Source organism: Mya arenaria, chromosome 12, assembly GCF_026914265.1.
Source record: "Mya arenaria isolate MELC-2E11 chromosome 12, ASM2691426v1".
NCBI classification, from domain to species: Eukaryota; Metazoa; Mollusca; class Bivalvia; order Myida; family Myidae; genus Mya; species Mya arenaria.
Genome location: NC_069133.1, coordinates 54,767,164 through 54,786,343, shown reverse-complemented (window position 1 = coordinate 54,786,343; position 19,180 = coordinate 54,767,164). Strand labels below are relative to the sequence as shown.

Sequence of the window (19,180 nt, the reverse complement as noted above, 5' to 3'; positions counted from 1 at the left end):
ATCAGCCTTAATTGTGGAGGAGTTGTAGTGTGTGTTTAGATAAGCTGAGCTGCCAGGTGAACTCATTTGGTAGAGTAATTTCGCTAGTGTTCCTGAGGTTGGAGTTCAAGCCCTACCTAGGCTCTGTTTTCCACCCATGATTACTCTCTTTTTTCCACCACATTTTTGTAAATTATTTTCTTATAGGGTATACTAGAATCAGATATGTTTTAGTTTGTAGCATTTTAACATTATTTTATATGTTTTCATTTAATCAGCACTAAATTGTTATCCTCTCATTACATAATTGTACTTTATGTTTGTGTTATAATACACCTGTTCATAAAATGGGACATATTACCGTAATAGTTTCACCTGCAGCATACAGCAGGAATGCTGTGTCATCCAGTATGATAATTGATTAATTTTCCATAAACATTTCTCCAATCCACACCAAATTTGGTCAGAATGTGTTTGGGCATATCTTGGACAAGTTCAATAACCTGCCATATCACTGGAGTCATACAAAAGTTATTGCCCTTTAATCATAAAAAATAGCTAGAATTGGTCTTGTCCCATTATAACTTTTGAAGACTTTGTCGAATCATCACCGAATTTGGTCAGAATGAGTATGGGCAGAATATCTCGGCCAGGTTCAATAACCAGCCCTGTCACCTCAGTCATCCAGAGTTATGACCCTTGAATTGGCAGAAACTACTTACAGAATCTGTTCTCTGAATTACATTTACCATGAAGAATTTTCTATATGTGCAGACAGTGACAGTAAATAACCATACCATCTGGTTGAAAGGAAACCAAGCCTCCTTCTCTAGAACATGAAAGCAAATCAATATCTGAACAGTGAAAATGAAACCAAGAATACTTCAAAATCATTTTATTTATTAATATATTGAGAATAAAAAATTATCAAATATAACAAATTAAAAACCAGAATTTTTATTCAATGCTAAGAAATTTTCTCATCATATTTGTTATATAGCGTGTAGACAGTCTTTCTAGCCTTGTCAAAGACACCTAGGAATATGGCCCCTCCTATAGAGATCCACAACATGCGGGGCAGTAACCCACTGTACAGCCTGGAAAACAGGAACATATCGTATATAATACAACTTGAACTAAAACTGTAACAAAAACAGAATGTGGCATGAACAAGAATTCACATAAGATAATGTTAAAGGAAAGATCACCTACTATATGTTGGGCATAACAAGCCATATTTTAGTCACAAGAAAAAAACTCTTGCTGAATTTTAAGGGCTATTCCATTTTAACATATAACCCCCGGGGAAAGGCACTTTTAAACTATACCACCCCCCACAGAAGCAAATTTACTCTTTTGGGGTCATAATCAGCGAAAAGACACCCACCCATATACTATTTAAATAATTGCCTTCCCCCAGTGGGTTATATGTTTTACTGGAATAGCCCTAACAGACGGTTAACAAGTAAACTGCCAGCATGCAGAGGGCAGTTTATATGTTGGTACAAGCCCTTTTGTTGGGGAAATAAACAAATCACAGATTATGATTCAAGTCAGAATCCTTGGTCTGGACTGAATTGCTACCATAATAAGTTTTTGAAGATAAAAGACTACTGAAAGTTAAGAACAAAATTCAGTTTATGCCACACTGTTGAAAAAGCAAGAGGGGGGGGGGGGGTGTAAGCTTATTTACAGCCATTTTAGGTTTTTGGAACATAGTGTACAGACAGAATGTAGCCCTGGTTAGAGCTTCCCTGGTTCTTTAAGTGTATAGCAATGTCACATTGGAGCCCCATTTAATGTCCCTCCCAGATGATGATTTGAATTTTTTTGTTAAGTGGTGTGGCGGGGAATCAAACCTGCGACCCCTAGATTGACAGTCAAGTGTGTTATCACGATCTTCCACAGAAAAAGAAACATAGTTCAAGAGAGCCTTTGATAGTGATAATGACATTACATGTTGTCTGTTTCAAAGAACCATTTACCATTCCAGAACTAATCACGACAAGGCTCCAAGCCCAGGTTGAACCCAGGATCCCCTAATCCTGGACTGGTCTTTAGAAAACATTTTAATCCATTCCTAACTTAAGTCATTTTTTATTGTCAAAATAAAAGGGTGAACAGTTTTGTTTCTTTCATGTTTTACGATGAAATATGGGGTTTTAACAGTGAAATAACAACAGTGAAAATATAAATTTGATATTTTCACTGCAAAATAAGGAGTGAAAATATCAACTTTCAGAACTACTTTTAATTTCCTTTGTTGTTACATGTACTTGCCTTGATCAAAACAGAACACTGGACTCCAGTAAACTATGTCAAAAATGTTTAAAAATTAAAGAAATGTTTTATAAATTTAAATATATATATAATTGGAAATTAACAAATTACCGTTTATTACCGGCTATCTCGTTTTTCAAACATTTTCCTGACCTTTGAAGCTGAATGTTCGAACATTTGCTTTCATACCAAACAAATTACAGACAAAAACAACTGTTCGAACATAAATACAATTTTATATCATTGTTCAAATGTATTTTGAACTGTTTGCCATTGTAGTACGTAAAATGAGCTGCCTGGAAAATTCACACAACAATTTACAGATAGATCCGATATTTTTTACCCCACCCACACTTCAAATTGTGTCAACAAACTAGCGTGGCATTCACTCTTTATCTGGAAAACAAACCTGTTTTAAAGCAAAACATACTGGTCTCTGACAGTAAGATGACTGAATATTGATTTACTATGAAACACATGCAGTCTTAAACTAAGAAGAATGTTTAAAATCCAATGAGCATCCACATTTGTTTTGCTAACACATTTGACCTTCCAAATTTTCATTCTTTAAATAGCGGCGTAGTAATTTGGTTATATATTCATGCTTATCTTAAAATAAAAGTGTTTTCATTATTTTTTGGAACATATGTACACTAATAAAACTTCATTGTTTACTGTTCATAAAGCTTTGCAATAAAAAATGAGCGAATATTAAGCTATAAGAATGAATAGCAGTGAACTATTTCTCAGCAAACCGAAAATAGCAAAGTTGACAGCTATAATTATGCATGAGGGGCACCCCACGGGTAGCGGCGTAAAACCCACCCTTTTCAAATAAAGGGGGTAATTCAGAAATAAATAAAAATCAAATAAAACTCCGAAAATAAGCATAAATGAAACAGAAAATTTGTTTATTTCAGTGTAAGATCGTATTTAATTTAACTCATGTTCATAGAAAAAATACATTTTCACTCGTGGCTTCGCCCTTGTGAAAATATGTTTTTCTATGACACACGTGAAATAAAATACGATCTTACACTGAAATAAACAAATATCTAATTATTATAAAAATATTGTAAAATAAAATATTTCAGATATAATGAAATTTGACCAACAAGAAACTTAAATTAGAAAAATTACCTAAGTAAGGAAATGACTAAAGATGTTTTATGCATACCGGCCCATAGTCTAATATGCAAACCACCTTCGGCCATTGCCACCATATCTATGCCTTTACACAATCTGAATGAGGCATTGCTAATTGCTTACCCCTTAATGCCCTTTTCCATGTAGACAAGTCTCAGTGTTGACAGAATTCTGCCTTGAGATAGCTCGCTGCCTTTCTGTGAACAATATACAGTACTAGTAGCATATTACGACATATTTGGTACAAAATTAGTGTTTAAAATTATATTTTGTCAAATGGGATGGAAGTTGTATAAAAATGTGCCATACAATTATTTTGGTAAATCAAAAGTCAGCCGTTATTGATTTTAATTAGGGAAATTGAGGCTGGGGAAGTTGACACTTCAGTTCACATCCCAATTATTTGGTCAATGCATACTAAAAACTTTGTCCAGTTAGCGCAGTGGTTAGCGCACTCGCTTCTCACCAAGGTGACTCAGGTTTGATTCCTTTCCTGGGAGCACTTGAGTTTGGTTAGTGGTCACCAAGCCAGGCAAGTGGGTTTTCTCCGGGTACTCCGGTTTCCCCCACAAAACAAGACCACACTCTTGCACAACATTGTGCTAACGAGAGTGACTTAGTATAAGCTATCATAGCTTTCTTCACAATCATTGTAAAATATATAATATTTAAATTTAAACCTTAAACCACCAGTAAATATCAGCTGAGAAAATACTCAATGGTGTTAAAAACATGGTTGTAACATGTGTCTATGAGACATATCAAATTTTAATCTGCCGTGATACACAGGTTACACAGAAATGGACTTCAGACGAAGAAAAACCAACTGCTTGAAGGCCTAAAAACACAAAATAAATGGTCTCCTCACCTCTGCTAACATGATTCGAGTTTTGGCGACATCCAGGGGTGTTGTTATCCCTGCCCCAAAACAGCCTGAGAAGACAAGGGTACATGTTTATGTTAGTCAGATCCTGCAATCTAAGATAACCCATGAATGTACACTGTACTTATTTCTAATAGGGTACATTGGTTATTGCTGAAGAGACAACATACTGGTTGAGTTAGCACGAGAGTTTTTTTCCATTAAACTAATTTGTTCTTTAACGTGCCCCGTGTTCAAAAGCACAAATACCCAGGACATATACCCGCAAATTTCTAATATAAGTTTTTAACATAAGATAACATTTCTTTTTTTAACAGGTGAAAAATATTCAAATAATTTTTCGGAAAACAGTTGAGAGATGATGAGCATCAGAAAATGAGAAAGGTAGTCATGTTACCTGCTGCTGCCCCACATATGGCCGACTGCCACGGCTCTACGGGATGACCTTGATATTTTGACCACCATCCCTGAATAAGAAATGTCAGATATTTCATATCTTAACTTCATACTATGAATAATAGTTTTTACATGCAAGACATGGGAGAAAACTGAGAAAACTTTAAGAACATCAACTCATACACTGACTATTGACTTACTAAATACCATTAATTCTTTTTTATTCCATGCATACAAAATTTATTAAATCATACATAAATATTTTCATACATGCCATATTTTCTGGAGACCATTCAGGGGGATTTGTTCAGAAAGGCTGAAAATTAGGGGGATTTTGGTAGTATTCAGGGGGATTTTTTTAGCAGGTTTAAGTCGGCGAAATTTCAAAATATTTTTAAACGCAAGAACGAAAAAATGTATTCACATATATATTTTGCTATGAAAACCTCTTTTTCATTATTCAGAATTATTTTATGTCATGATTTATCATATTCTTATGATACATTGTCATGTCATACTGTTATACTGTAAATTAAATTTACCTTCCTCCAAAGTCTTTTAAAAAACTCTGCTTAATACTATCAGCTATGATGACGTTCAGACACTAAGAGAATGGAATGAATATTATTAATTTCTTCCTTTTTCAAAATAGTAATATTTCTTTGCATTTGATCATTTTGATCACTTGTTGTTAAGGTTTTCTTCAGTTTCACTCACATACTGTGGTTTCACTTTGTCCTTATTGCCTGATGTAAAATCTGTAAAAAAGATTTTTTTTTAATTCCGGGGGATTTTTACCTCCCGCCGGGAGACCGGGGGATGGATCGAAATTCCGGGGGATTTTTCCCCCCGCCGGGGGATATGGCATGTATGTATTTTTCTCAGTAACACATTCTGACAAATCTTTGAATGTGCATGTAATACAATCAACAGTACTTCACTATTTGACTACAATAGTGCCTTTAGAGTTACACTACACATGCATACAAAATTCCATATACGAAGCGTTGCATACCTTTAATCCCTCCCAGAGTGGAAACTGAATGAAGGAGAAGGGTATTTCCCTGATCACAGTGCTCGAGTATCCCCTGTACAGTCCCCGGAAACCCTAAAAATATTTAGCAACATTTGTTATACATACCAGGACTGCAAAAGACTCAATGGGTCAGGGTTCTCAATAAGAACCGGCCGCCGGCCAAAATGACCGGTTCAAATGGCATTTGGGCCGGTTCAAAATCGCCTAGTAACAAAAATTAAAAGTTCCCAAATCGTTTACAATTTAAATTTTTAAAATCCGTCAACGAATAAAAAAGTTATTGCCTTTTAAATACGACGACTTGATTAGCGTTTGCCCGGTCCCGCATATTTCTTTACGGCGCCGTTTAATAAACTTCACTAGTCTGTGTAGATAGACGATTGATAAAACGCTTGGAAGCAAGCGTCTCATTCTAGTAAAAATGAAGAAAAGAAAAATACACGATTTCTTTCACCCTGTGTCGAGTGAGTATAAGATAAAAATGAAATAAAACAGTTGCATTTATGAATTTATTGTTCTGTTTATTGTTTCACGTTTGATTTCCACCGTTTATTTTGTGTTCTGTTTATTGTTTCACGTTCGATTTCCACCGTTTATTTTGTGTTCTGTTTATTGTTTCACGTTCGATTTCCACCGTTTAATTTTCCACCGTTTATTTTGTTTGAAGTTTTGATCGTTGTTTATTCCGTACAAGATGCATTATTACGAAGATTTGATAAGGAGGTAAGTTTACTCTATTATCATTATCATTATTCTGTATGAAAAAATTGTAGCAATATTAAAGACTCACCAAATATAAAGTGGGTTGGGTAAGGTGAATTTTTAAATTTTTGCTTAAACTTCACAGTAAACCAGTCATCAAAAGGGCTGTGGCCAAGTGGTTAGAGAAACCAAGGCGGAAGTTGGGTGCTCCAACACCAGAAAGATTAAGATGTCCAGTGACGGTAGGTGTTCAGACTGACACATGCATGGCACTGGACACAGTCACACCTTGTAGGGAGGAAATTCGGGCAGTCCTCAAGGAGATACTTGTTGAGGGGGAGGGGGACTACTACTCGTCCAGTTCATCAGATGAGGACAGTGACATGTGTTAATAACAGGGTTAAGCGTAATGAATACTGTTCTTATTAATTCAATGTGCCTTATGTATTTTCACAGTACAATTGCATTGTAGTTTTGTTAATACATTGTATATGGTGTTGAAAATACAATTTTCAAATGGATATTTTGTTGTTGAAATTTGGTAAATAAATATAATTGCATTATGATATAGATCCTGATACAACTACTGCTCTGCAGTACTTGTATCTGCATATTTAGGGGATATTACTTATAAAATTGCACTTGAAAGGGGTGATTTAAAAGGCATTCAAATAACCCCAGAATGCAGGAAATGACGCACTCACATAATTTTTTTTTCGGGGGAGGACCCCCGGACCCCCCGCCAATTTGGGCCTGTTACTTTTTATAAACGGCCTGTTCACTGAAAAGTTATTGAGAACCCTGTGGGTACGCCATCCGGGCCTGCGATTACACTATACTTTACACCATGCAAACAAATTGTCCAGTGGTTCAAAACATATAGATATAGCCAGCAAAATTTGAGCAATAAAAACAAGAATTGATGGCATCTTTTCACGCAGCACTTGCATCAGGCAAGGTTGAATCTTAGTCCCGACCATATTTCCTTTTCTTTTTCATATACAACATACTAACGCTTGAGTTAGAAATATATGAATAAAGCACTACCATAACAGTCCTTAATCAGAATCTCTGAAAATAATTACTTCTTGTCTCTTTGCTTTGCAATACGGCAAATGAGAAAGAACTTACAAATTGTCAAACACCTTAGCGATGTAGTGAAGGACCCATTACTGGGTGGATAGCTAGATTGGGTGCATTACTTTCAAGTTCTCCGCCGACACCTTACCGTGACTTTCAGATGTTCTGTACGCTGTCAAGCTATATTAGGATTCAACAGTTCTGCGAGACAGACAAGTTGCGCCAATTATCCATCCTTGATGTTGTGAAACCATAATAATATGCACTGTCACATTCCAATGTTGCTTAATTTGAAAATGTGCTTTTTTGTGAAAATTAACTTAATTTATTCATTTATTTGTTTTTTCTTTACATTTTATTGCAACATGATTTAGCTCAGCTGTATTTTGAAGAAGTCATGGTATTAGTGTGTATATGACATCCTTTAAACATATGATCGATTTCCACAACATGATCCATAATCAGTGCCGAAGTAAACAATCAGTATATGGCGACTTCAGTCTTGAAAATAAATTGTAAGAAATTTCATAACAGACTTAAATGGAAACTTGGGTCATTTGAAACATCTGATTACTCCAGGTTTTAATTCGGGCCCCAGTGTCTTGAGCGATCACAGTTTTACTGTACATGTATAACTCTCATATAGAGATTATAACTGAAAAAGATTACTAATTAAACTAAGTTTGAGTAAATTAAAAATGATCATTTCAAAAGCATTGTACCAATATATAAATACTAATCAGAACAACAGATTTAGTTAAAGTTACCACACCCACAACCAGAGTAACCGTGACTTTGGCACAAAAAAAGATATGCCACTTTTGAGTCACTATTGTAAGTCCTGATGCCAGTCTTGACACATGATGGTAATGCAACCAATTTTTTTTACCTCAGTCTTGAGTGTGTGTTTGAACTCGTTCAGCGAGGAAGACTGTCTGTTGGCCTGGGCTCTCTGTTTCACCACCTCGACAGGTACTCTCAGCAAACATGCGCCCTACAATGCAGTTAAAGAAATATTATCTTAAATATGTGTTACACGTTATAAACTCATGCAGGAGTGATAACTGTGCCTCGACAAGGACATGCAGCTTACCTGCTGCCAGCAGCCTTCAACACAAGTATTCATGCGGGGAATACAACTGTGTGTCTGCCTCGCTTCTCTTCATCAGTACTTGCAGCAAGCAGGTTGGTTTTGAAAGAGTAATATCACTGAATGTCACTAATCAACTGTATGAACCCAAGTGAAATATTTGAATCAACCTTTTTTTTTACTAAAATACTCAATGGTAGGTAATGCAATACATTTACACGGGACAACAGTACCAGAGGAGAGCAATAATACTATATAGCCCTCAGTTATTCCTATTTCCAAGTACAATAAACAAGGCACAATCTATATATTGCCAATCCATGCATCATTATTTACCACTTCCCCCGCTGAGGCTGCGATCATGTGGACCACTGGTTCCCACTGCGGGCTCACTCGTGGTTTAGCCAGATACTTCACGCCCTCGTACGTCACAAAAAAAAGGGCAGCTGAAATAAAATGTTCAATATTTTGACAAAATATTATTAAAGAGCTTTTTTTACGGACAATGCCTCATTATTGACAATTTAGTACAAATACAAAATGTTTAAAAAATGCTTGATTCAATACTGTAGGACAACGCGCTCGACTATATGCCGCTTTGTCTCAGAAATAAATACAATAATTATTTGTATTAAGTGCAACTGTTTTATCTATTTTTAGAAAAAGTGGCCATGACCCCAGGTGTCCTAAACACAATCCCATGAAATGTGTCCATAAACTTTTCCTATATATATACCAAGATTTGTCACAGTATGTCAACCTTAACTTAAGTTATTCAGTACAAACCATTTTTCTATTTTAGTAACTGACCTTGACCTTGACTCCAAGGGCCCAAACAAAATCCTTTGAAAGGTCTCCATAAACTCTTCCTATATTATTGCGCAATGTTGAAAGGATTCCAAAGAAAGTGCATAAAATGTCTGTCATTATGATTTAACATGCCTTCAAGCAAGTGATGTGTATAATAAAAGGGTCATTTCAGTTTTGCGTTTTTTAGAATACTAATCTGCAAATTTCAAAATATCCACTCAATTCACCAGGATCAAGACGTACAATAATAACCCTTTAATATGCACATCAATTTATACAGGGCCCAATTTCTCAAAAAATCAAAAGCATAACAAGTTTAAATATCTAATTTCATTTCTTAACTTTGAATTAAAAAAATAAAAATTATTGTGATCATTTTAAATATAATTTGCTCTTGTAATCTCAAAATAAAGGGATAATAATATAAAACTGAAAACAAAATGAAAACAGTGTGCTTAGTTTGATCCTGTTCATGGAAAATTGTTCAAAAAATTGGAGCCAGGTGTTTGATGCACATTCTAACAAAATCAATAGCTATGTGTCAGAAACCATACAAACCAATAGGAGCGGAGCCAAGAGCTACAGCACCAACGCCCGAATATATTCCCGAGAACCCTCCAGCTTTCCAGAATCCCTTGGCACTCTGTAACCGGGTCTTCACTGTGTCCAATGGGAACAACGCCAGATCAACAGATGTTCCTGCAGCCCCGCCTGCCTACATAATATAATGTTTATTCCAGACTTTTGTAAAAAATGAATTCAACAATAATTAAAGCCAGAGTTATGGCTTCATTTACATGCACATGTCTCTGGCAACAAGTGAACCAAGTTTCATCGAATATTATGAATATTTTTTAAGTTAATCCACATATAAAGTTTTTGCATGCTGCTGATGCCAACCATGACAAGAACACCAAGGGTATCAAACCAGTACCATGACTTTTTTTCTTCAAAAAACAGCTGAGCTAAATCATGTTGCAATTCAATGTAACTGATTTATATAATGCATAACTGAAGTTCACAAATTTGCCCAATACATAATTTTATATTGAGTTATGTCCAACTGGGCCCATGTGAGTTTGGTTTGTTGTCATCAACCTTGAGAAGTGGGTTTCCTCAGGGTAGTCAAGTTTTCCCCACAACACAAAACCTCACTCTTGCTTAACATCGTGCCAACACGAGTGATAAATATAATTTTGGAAGAATTATGTTGACAATTTTTGTAAAATAAATAACTAAACGTCCTTCTGGTGCTGGTTACGCCATTTCATACCCATGCAAGAATGAACTGTACAAGGAATATTACATAACCAAACACCATAAAAACTAAGTAATTTTTTCAAGCCCAAATAACATTGATCAATTAATGTGACACACTGCTTTCAAGCAGGGATATATGAAGTTGTGAAGAAACAGCTTCACCATCTGTATCTTCACAACTTCATGTATCCCTGCTTGAAACCAGTGTGTCATGTTATTTTATTTTTTCTAGTAAATGACGGCTTGAACACTTACAAATTACTGATGTAATTGATAACATATGTGAAATAAATCAAGTGATTCTTCCAGTAACATCTGAAGTATGATCTGTTTAAAACTATACCCACTCACCAGTAATGCTGATACAAAGTATCCACTTTCATGAGTCATCTTGGCACATTTATATCAACATTAAATCCAGATATGGAAGCAGGATTTCAATAACAAAAGCACTGAAAATTAAAACAAAAAACACTTGCTTGATAATCAATGGCAACATACTGAGTATATATATATATATTGACTATATAGTAATGTCATAATTCGTCATGTCAGCAAAATACCATTTTTTGCTTTTTAAGTACTGGCTTGGCTTACTCTTAAGCCAAAACAAGTAATGTTAATCAAATACACACAGAGTGTCACATGGCTGTAAACGAATAATAATTAGTTTTTTCCAATATGTCTGTGCATATTTTCAAAGATTTATTATGCACCTTCATGAAACTAAAAACTTATTTAATTTATTCATCTTATTTTTTTGTAATATTTCATCGAAGATGGTTACAACCCCTTAAAATAGCTGTCACAAACTAAGGGTTGTATATTTAGAACGTATCTAATACATAGTTTAAAGCAATATTCATTTAAAAACCTTACATCTATTGATACATAATACTTAATTGTAAATTTGAGTGACAATTTTGTTCCAAACAATTTAAATATTTTGAGTGAGCTTGCAATATTCACTTGTCCCACAAAACTATATGAATTATGTTACCATTTTCAACCAGGCTCAACAAATCGTATGATTATTCTAATGCAACATACAGTTGCCTGTTTATTGACCTATTGCTATGTACTATAATATATTACAACCAAATTGTTTACCTTTACAACTGAAAGTTTGAATTAATAACATTTAAACATTAACCCCCTTAAATTGGGTGAAAATGTGAATTATGTGAATGGGTACTACCAGCACTCTCTAACACAGTATACAAACTCTTGAGATAACCATCGTGTTTTACGTTACTGTGAATTACGTTACAACGTTTTTGTTTAAAGCAAGGGAAATTAATCCCAGAATCAATTAAACCTCCGCCGGGTGAATACGGAGTTTGTCATTGCGCCAAATTTAGCAGGGAATGGGCCTTACATAGGGTCCCTGGGGTGCGGGGGCATTTGGTGGGGATTTTACGGTCAGTTCGTCCCCACAGGCCGGGAATTTTAGCCAGACTTGGCTGCATCTAAAGTCAAAGTCACCCGCTATTCCACTGATCTAGGGGGGGCGTAGTTACAATTGACTGGTGCATTACCAATTTTGTTGTAAATGGTGGCTAGACATGTTGCAGAAATAACACAACAAGTAAATATGTTATTGAAATATGTAAATGTCATGAGACAATTTTTGGCAAAAATTGTATTTATAACTTAACTCGTTTTGGCTGTCTTAAGCAAAAAGGTTGATGTGTCAAAATGCAAAGCACGTGATCCTTGGTTCAATTTCCTAATTTCAGAAGTTTTACTAAGGTTTTACAACTGTTGTGTCAAGTTCCTGAGAAGAAAATGCAAAATCCGAAAATAAATTATATCCGAAATAGGTTCGCTTTGACATAAACACAATGGAGTTGTGTCACTGGTGTCCAAGTAAGAGGTCCAATATGAAGTCAAATATGTAACTAAACAAAAATTAACCCCAAAAAAGAGTTTCATACAGTAAATCACAAAATATTTACCTTAATATCGCGAAATCAATCGACTTTTGACAGTTCATGCTGGCCTCTCCGATTTTGAAGAGCTATCTCAAGGGGGGTAACTACTATACGACAAAGTTCACGTGCAAAATGTCTTAAAATCCTATTTCCTGTAGACAGCACTTTCTAACAACAGAAATACTCCCCTTAATACCTTATTTACGAGACCACAGAAAATCAGGTAAATGAAATGTAAATGAAATCATGTTTAATGTATCTGGTGATATTTGTATCACCACACTCACAATGAAGCTGTACTTGGTAACCCTCGTCCCACATCAATTCTCCAAGTCGCTCGCGGATCTACTGGTTGTGGAGATGCACCCGTCGCCAGTCCCCTTCTCCCCCCCCCCCCCCCCCCCCCTAAAACTGTCCAAGTTTAGTTTTTAATTCAATTTGGTAGAAAGATTTTATAAAATACGCCCAAAATGCACCATTTCGGATTAGAAATTGTTGATTTTATGTTCTTATGGGAGGACCCCCAAATCACCTTGCCAACATTGAAGAACAAGTGAATTTCAATTGTGAGGGAGGGCCACAAGTCAAAAGAATATACAGTTAAGTTACACCTCCTCTAACGTCTAACGTCAAATCCTGGATCCACCCTTGCAAGTAACCTTTATATGTCTATGTCGAAGAATAAAATACGTCTCCTTGGCCTAGTGGTTAAGCATCCGCACTAGCGGATCCAGGGGGGGGGCGCACCCGGCACACGCCCCCCCTAAAATTCCCGGAGCTTACATGTTCTTTGGTATGGAAACAATAAAATATACTATATTTTCCTATTTTTTCTTCGCTCGCTTCGCTCGCGTATCTTTATACAACATTGCCTTTTGAGATGTACTCATACACAACACAGAGTGCACGCAATTTAAACGTTCCCGCCTTCCCTTAGTGTAATGTAGATAGCTATGCACTTAGAATATGTTGAATAGTAAAAGTATCTGAACATGGGTTCACAATTATACATGTATCTTCCCTCGTTTTTCCCGCTTAACGAAAATATACAAATTATATAAGCCACTTAATCGTCCTAATAGAAACCTCGTTATGATATTAGAACTATAGGTATGCCCCTGGATCTGCTAGTGCAACCTTTAGAGTGATTAAAAGTTACGCCCCCCCTAACCCAAAATCCTGGATCCGCCCCTGATCCGCCTACGGAGTGGGAGGTCGTGGGTTCGATCCCTGGCCGCGTCATACCAAAAGACGTTAAAAGTTGGTACAAGTAGCTCCCTTGCGTGGCGCTCGGCATTTAAAGGGTAGTACTTGGAAAAGTGGTGTACTCAGTACTGGTTTAACCCAGGAAAGATGTACCCCTTGTATCGGTGCTTTACACTGGGCACTTAAAAGAGCCAAAGGGTGTCTTCGAAAAAGAGCTAGGGTATCACACCCAGACTTCCTTGTATCCAACCACTGTCTCTTCAGCGTGCTGTCCCTTCAGCAAAAACAAAGGACCCCGTTGGAAATAAGTGCTTGCGCTTTCACAGGTTATCCTTGACCACAAGGTCTAAAGAAATACATACACATACATACACAAAATGCACCATTTCTGACTAGTTAAGTTAAAATCTTTGTGGCGGAGTTACCCCCAAACTCCCCTTCAAACATTTTAAGCAGTTATTCCTTTAATGTCAATTCTGGGAGCCGCCCCTCTAATAATTCACTGTTACTGACGAGAACTTGTGACGGGAAACTCATGATGTATTCTTTCTAGTATTATCATTATCACGCTTTGCCATGTGTATTCAACACCATGGCTTATAGTAGCAGTAAAATGTGTAGCACTATCAACTTTTTAAATACAAAAGTCTTACCATCCTTATATGACCTGAGTACTTCATTCCTAAACCAAAATACATTGAATATTGCATTACCAAAATGAAGGGTTTCAGTCTCCCCCTCCCCCTTGAGTACTTAATACTCTTTCATATTCCACCCAAATCTTTGTTGAAAAATTAAAAACATTGAGATTTTTTGTTCGAAATACTGCCAAATTTGAAGAAACTCAGACACTTATAATACCCTTTCAAATCCTGACTTCCAGATACCAAAAGGAGTTCAGGGGAGGTTAAGAGCTTCATACTGGAATTGTGAAATTGTTTGCTTTTTTTTTTTTGGGGGGGGGGGGCAGCCTGGTGGGATGGAAGGGGATGGGAGGGAAAGGTAAACAAACAAAGGACCTTTTCTTATGTACCCTTGAAGAGGCATTATATGTATTTGACTTCTCTGTGAAAATATGAAGGAACCTTTTTTTATTCTATTTATATTAATGGTCTAGAAGAATGCCCTGTAAAATAGATCACTTAATCATTTTTAATCTCTATATATTTCATTTTCTATTTAATTACATTTCTTTACTTTATATTTACACACAAAAAAAAGCTGAATGTTAACTTTGTAAAACTAATTATTTATTCTTCAAATGATTCATTTCATACAGAAAGGCAATTTGCATAAATATCATGGTTAATAAAATAATGTGCAAATCATCGTTTTGTGCGCTGAAAGAAGTAATGAATTTTCATCGAACAATTTCAACACCTTATCAAGTCAGTTTCAGCATGATTTCATTTCAAAACGTTCATCCAATGACCAATGCATTATTGACCATCGTCCCTCAATGCCTCTCAGTGACCAGTCGATAATTGATGTCAAATGTTGAAAACATCATTTAGATCCCTATAGAGTCCGCTTAAGACCTGACTTAGATCTACAAACCATTGGCATTGAGAAAAAAAAACAAATTTCCACATGACTTCAAACATTTTTGCTCCATAAACAAAGCGTTCATTGAGCGGACTGTCGGGTAAAAGCCTTAGTAATATGACCAATCCGCGGGGCTGATCCATCACTCAGCATTAATAACGAACTCGAAGTCACTTTCACGACGGGGCGTCCATAATTGAAAAGGACGCTTAAATTAAGAAGCCGTCTTTATAAGGAGGTGTAAAATTCTTTCACTGCTGTGAAGGTTTAGTGTGATATGAAAAATGCACATTTGGCTTTACAATTTCAAAACTTGATGAATTATTTCAATTTATAAAGTTTTGATTTACGTAAATGTTATTTATGTATTTTGTCAATGTCCTAGGGAGTCTGTGCATATTTTATTTTTCTTGATTCATCAAATTCTTTCAAAAATATTTTTTCAAGATTCACTGAGCTTGCACAGTGTGCAATTTGTCTACAACAACACTGCAACATGCATTTATATCAGCAGCTGTATAATTTTCAAATCAAACATTGAAGAAATTATTCATCTGTTTAAACACACCTTGAGTTAATTCGTAGGTATAAAACCTAACTTTATAGGTAGTGGTCCAGTCTGTGAATAATGTAAGAATTACATAGAAATATAATATTATGTGATTATAGTCGTAAATCTGTTATTTAGTGCATGCATGCTTGTTTTAAATTTAAGACAAAACTAGCGGATCATGGGGGTGCACCCAGCACGCGCCCCCTGTACAATCTCAGAAGTTTTCTTTTTCTGTCAATATTGGGGAAAAAATAATAAAATAAGCTTAAAATTAATGCACCATTTCATACTAGAAATTGTTAAAATTGTCTTGTCAGAGAACCCCAAACACCCCTGCCAACCTCCTGCAACCATTTTTAACTATTTAAATTTTGAGTCTGAGGGAGGGTTAATGTCAAAAGGTTGTGCCCCTACATTACGCCCCCTCTAAAGTGAATTCATGGACCCGCCCCTGACAAGTATTTATTCATCCAGTCAATACATGGAATACTTTATGTTTAATAACCTGAATGCTCTCGAGGTTTTAGTTGTTTTATTTATAAAATCAATTCTGATAATCTGACATCATTCAATGCCATGTAAATTCTCAGTCGACACCTGTACGTTTTTATTACTTTAATAATCAATTGCATATATATAATTAGTGCAATAAAAAAACCTCTTAAAGACAAATGTTTAGCACAGAAATCTTCCAATTGACATGCAAAAATATCTGAGAGGCAATTATACCTCAGAGATACAAAGGTTGAAGAATGTTTTGCAATTATTTCCAGAATTTATGATGGATTTTAGTCCAAATTCTTCACAGAACAATAAAGAAGCAAATAAAGGGAAGTACTAAAACATAAAGGGAGATAATAAAGAGGGTTAATTAAGCTGTAAGGTAGAAAACAATTTGTCATGCAATGATTTTATGGCTCCAAGAGCTCTGATATTAAGATGGCTTGTGAGATAGGCCTGAGACACTCAGTGTACACATCCTTAGCAATTTTCAGAGGATTTGATGGATAATATAATAGACATTGAATCAAAATTAAGTTCATGATTGCATACAGTCATTCTTATAATATTTAAATGTTTATAATGAGGCTGGTACAAGATAAGAGTTGTTTTATTGTACTGGAATTGTTACATATAATCATACCAAAAGTAAATAAAAAGCTGAAGAAAAGAATTGAAAATTCAAAGACTTTAACTGTGGCTATATAACCAGAAAAATCTTAAGATATTCATATGAAACTAAGTATATGTGCGTACCATATGCATAATACAAGTTACAAGATGCATGGTTGTAACTTTACATTGAGTAAGTTGGCAAGCCCATACATCTGGCTTTAATAATCGTAGAGTTATGTACCTTGATTGCCTTCAAAAAATGATGTTATTGTTGGCCTCCCCTTGCATTGCACTTGTCATTTGTGAGCAATCAATATTGGAGCAATATTCAAAAGTCTTTACCTTTTTCGATAACTAAACATTTAATAGTAAATCATTGAATTGAAATGAACTTTAATCTGCAGACATCTAAAAAAACTGAACATCTGAGAAATTCCGAAGATCAAAATCAAAATTTGAACATAGTCATACACGCTGTGAGGGAACAGGCTTTCTACCTCAATTATCCTAAACATTTCTGTGTGTCATTTTATGATTTACTGTTTTGAAAACCTATACCTTTTAAAGATAAAGAAACCTGTAATTATCTTTGATCACAGATTGACCCTCTGACTTCGGTTTGTCAAGAAGAAATGGAATTATCATGCCATGACTTTAACGCAAGTGATTGTGTGCATTTGAAATCAATTTGCACATTTTGTACACATATTGTCTTACAAAGAACTAACCTCAAGGCGGGGGAAAACATAATGCAAATATTCGCCCCCATTGGTGCTAGAATGAATAAATTGCGTCGCGGGAGTCGATTAAGAAGACAGTAATTAACACAAAGCTTGTCAGTGAAATAATAGAGTGTAAAAGATTTGATTGTTTATAAATATTATTCTGTTATTGATTACATTACTCTGGTGTTAGGGTTTGGGATTTTTTTCAGTCTTTTAACAAGCTCAAAAATGTTGAGTCATTGTCCGAGAAATCAGACGTGATACTTGGTACAAGTCAGCCTGCCTTGACAGGCAAATAAACAGTTTCTTTGGCAGCTTGTTTGTTAAACTGATGATATATATCATCAATTATAAACATTAAACCCATGGAGAATTCTTCAGGAAGAACAAGAGAAGTGAATAACCGATCATTATTCTAAATATTTCTTGTAAATAAATAATATCAGTGTCGCAAGTTTCATTACAAATTTTAGTAGTTAAAAAATGGTACCAGTAATTTTTAATATTAAGGTAACTTTTAAGCAAATCTGTGTAGGTATCATCAATACAAAAATAAACATCTTGTTTAAACAATGAACAAGACAAAAAAAGAGTTTTAAAGGAGCATTCAATTAAAAGTACAACTAGTCTTCATAATGCGCCAGTCAATTGTTACCATGGCGCCCCCAGGTTCCCAGGGGTATGCCGGGGATAGCCAGGGTGATAAGCCGCACCACAGTGTCGGGTGAATGCAGTGGTATTGTCTTCGCGCAAAATATAGCGGGAAATGGGCCTTACCTAGGGTCCCTTGGGTGCAGGGGCATTTGGCAGGGATTTTACCATCAGTTTGTACCCGCAGGGCGGGGATTTTACCCGGGGTTGGATGGACCGAAAGTCAAAGACCCTGCTATTCCCCAGACCTGGGGGGCCATGGTTACAATTGACTGGTGCATAATGAAACACTTTAACAAAAATATAAGCTATGATTTGTATTGCAGCATTATCAAAGAATTCATGTTTGACCTTTTCCAGAGAGTGCAGTATGGCTGGTCAGTTGTGGTCAATTGTGTAAAAATCAAGTGGACAGCGGTCACTACACCACAGGTAGCTGCAACGTTTATGTAAAATTTGCACTTTCAATCTTATTAATATACTGGCTAAATAGCTAACTTACCTAAAACAGATTTAATTGTACATTTATGGTGCTAAAATTTCAGGCTTTGAGATTAAAAATGCGTAACTTGGGAGGGGCCTAATAACACTTCTGTGCAACTTTATTTAAACTTTGCCGCTTTGATGTGAGATAATACGTGGTCACTTGCTGTGATGAACCCTTCATGGTTTTTATTGTACTTTAATTGATTCTAACATACCTATTCTTTACTTCGTTGTAAATGAAACATTGTCCCAAAATCCTGTGTTGAAACTAATAGAAGGTGTAACATATACTATTCTTACAT

At 35.6% G+C, this 19,180-nt stretch overlaps 1 protein-coding gene across 1 annotated transcript; it reads right to left on the bottom strand.

Moving 5' to 3' along the window:
- Positions 1-865: 865 nt before the first annotated feature.
- On the bottom strand, positions 866-12,719 carry LOC128211771 (S-adenosylmethionine mitochondrial carrier protein-like). The gene is made up of 10 exons (XM_052916819.1): positions 12,621-12,719; positions 11,014-11,114; positions 9,961-10,117; positions 8,929-9,038; positions 8,392-8,496; positions 5,700-5,792; positions 4,686-4,755; positions 4,274-4,338; positions 3,529-3,602; positions 866-1,076 (listed from the first exon to the last, which is right to left on the bottom strand). The coding sequence occupies exons 2-10, from the start codon at positions 11,050-11,052 to the stop codon at positions 947-949; spliced, it is 843 nt and encodes a 280-aa protein (XP_052772779.1). The 5' UTR covers positions 11,053-11,114; positions 12,621-12,719; the 3' UTR covers positions 866-946.
- Positions 12,720-19,180: the final 6,461 nt, after the last annotated feature.

Coding starts and splice junctions, on each gene's coding strand:
- LOC128211771 (XM_052916819.1), bottom strand. CDS start 11,052: ATGACTCATGAAAGTGGATACTTTGTATCAGCATTACTG. Junction 10,118..11,013: donor ACTTTGTATCAGCATTACTG/GTGAGTGGGTAT, acceptor TATATTATGTAG/GCAGGCGGGGCTGCAGGAAC. Junction 8,497..8,928: donor CAGCCTCAGCGGGGGAAGTG/GTAAATAATGAT, acceptor ACTGCATTGTAG/GGCGCATGTTTGCTGAGAGT.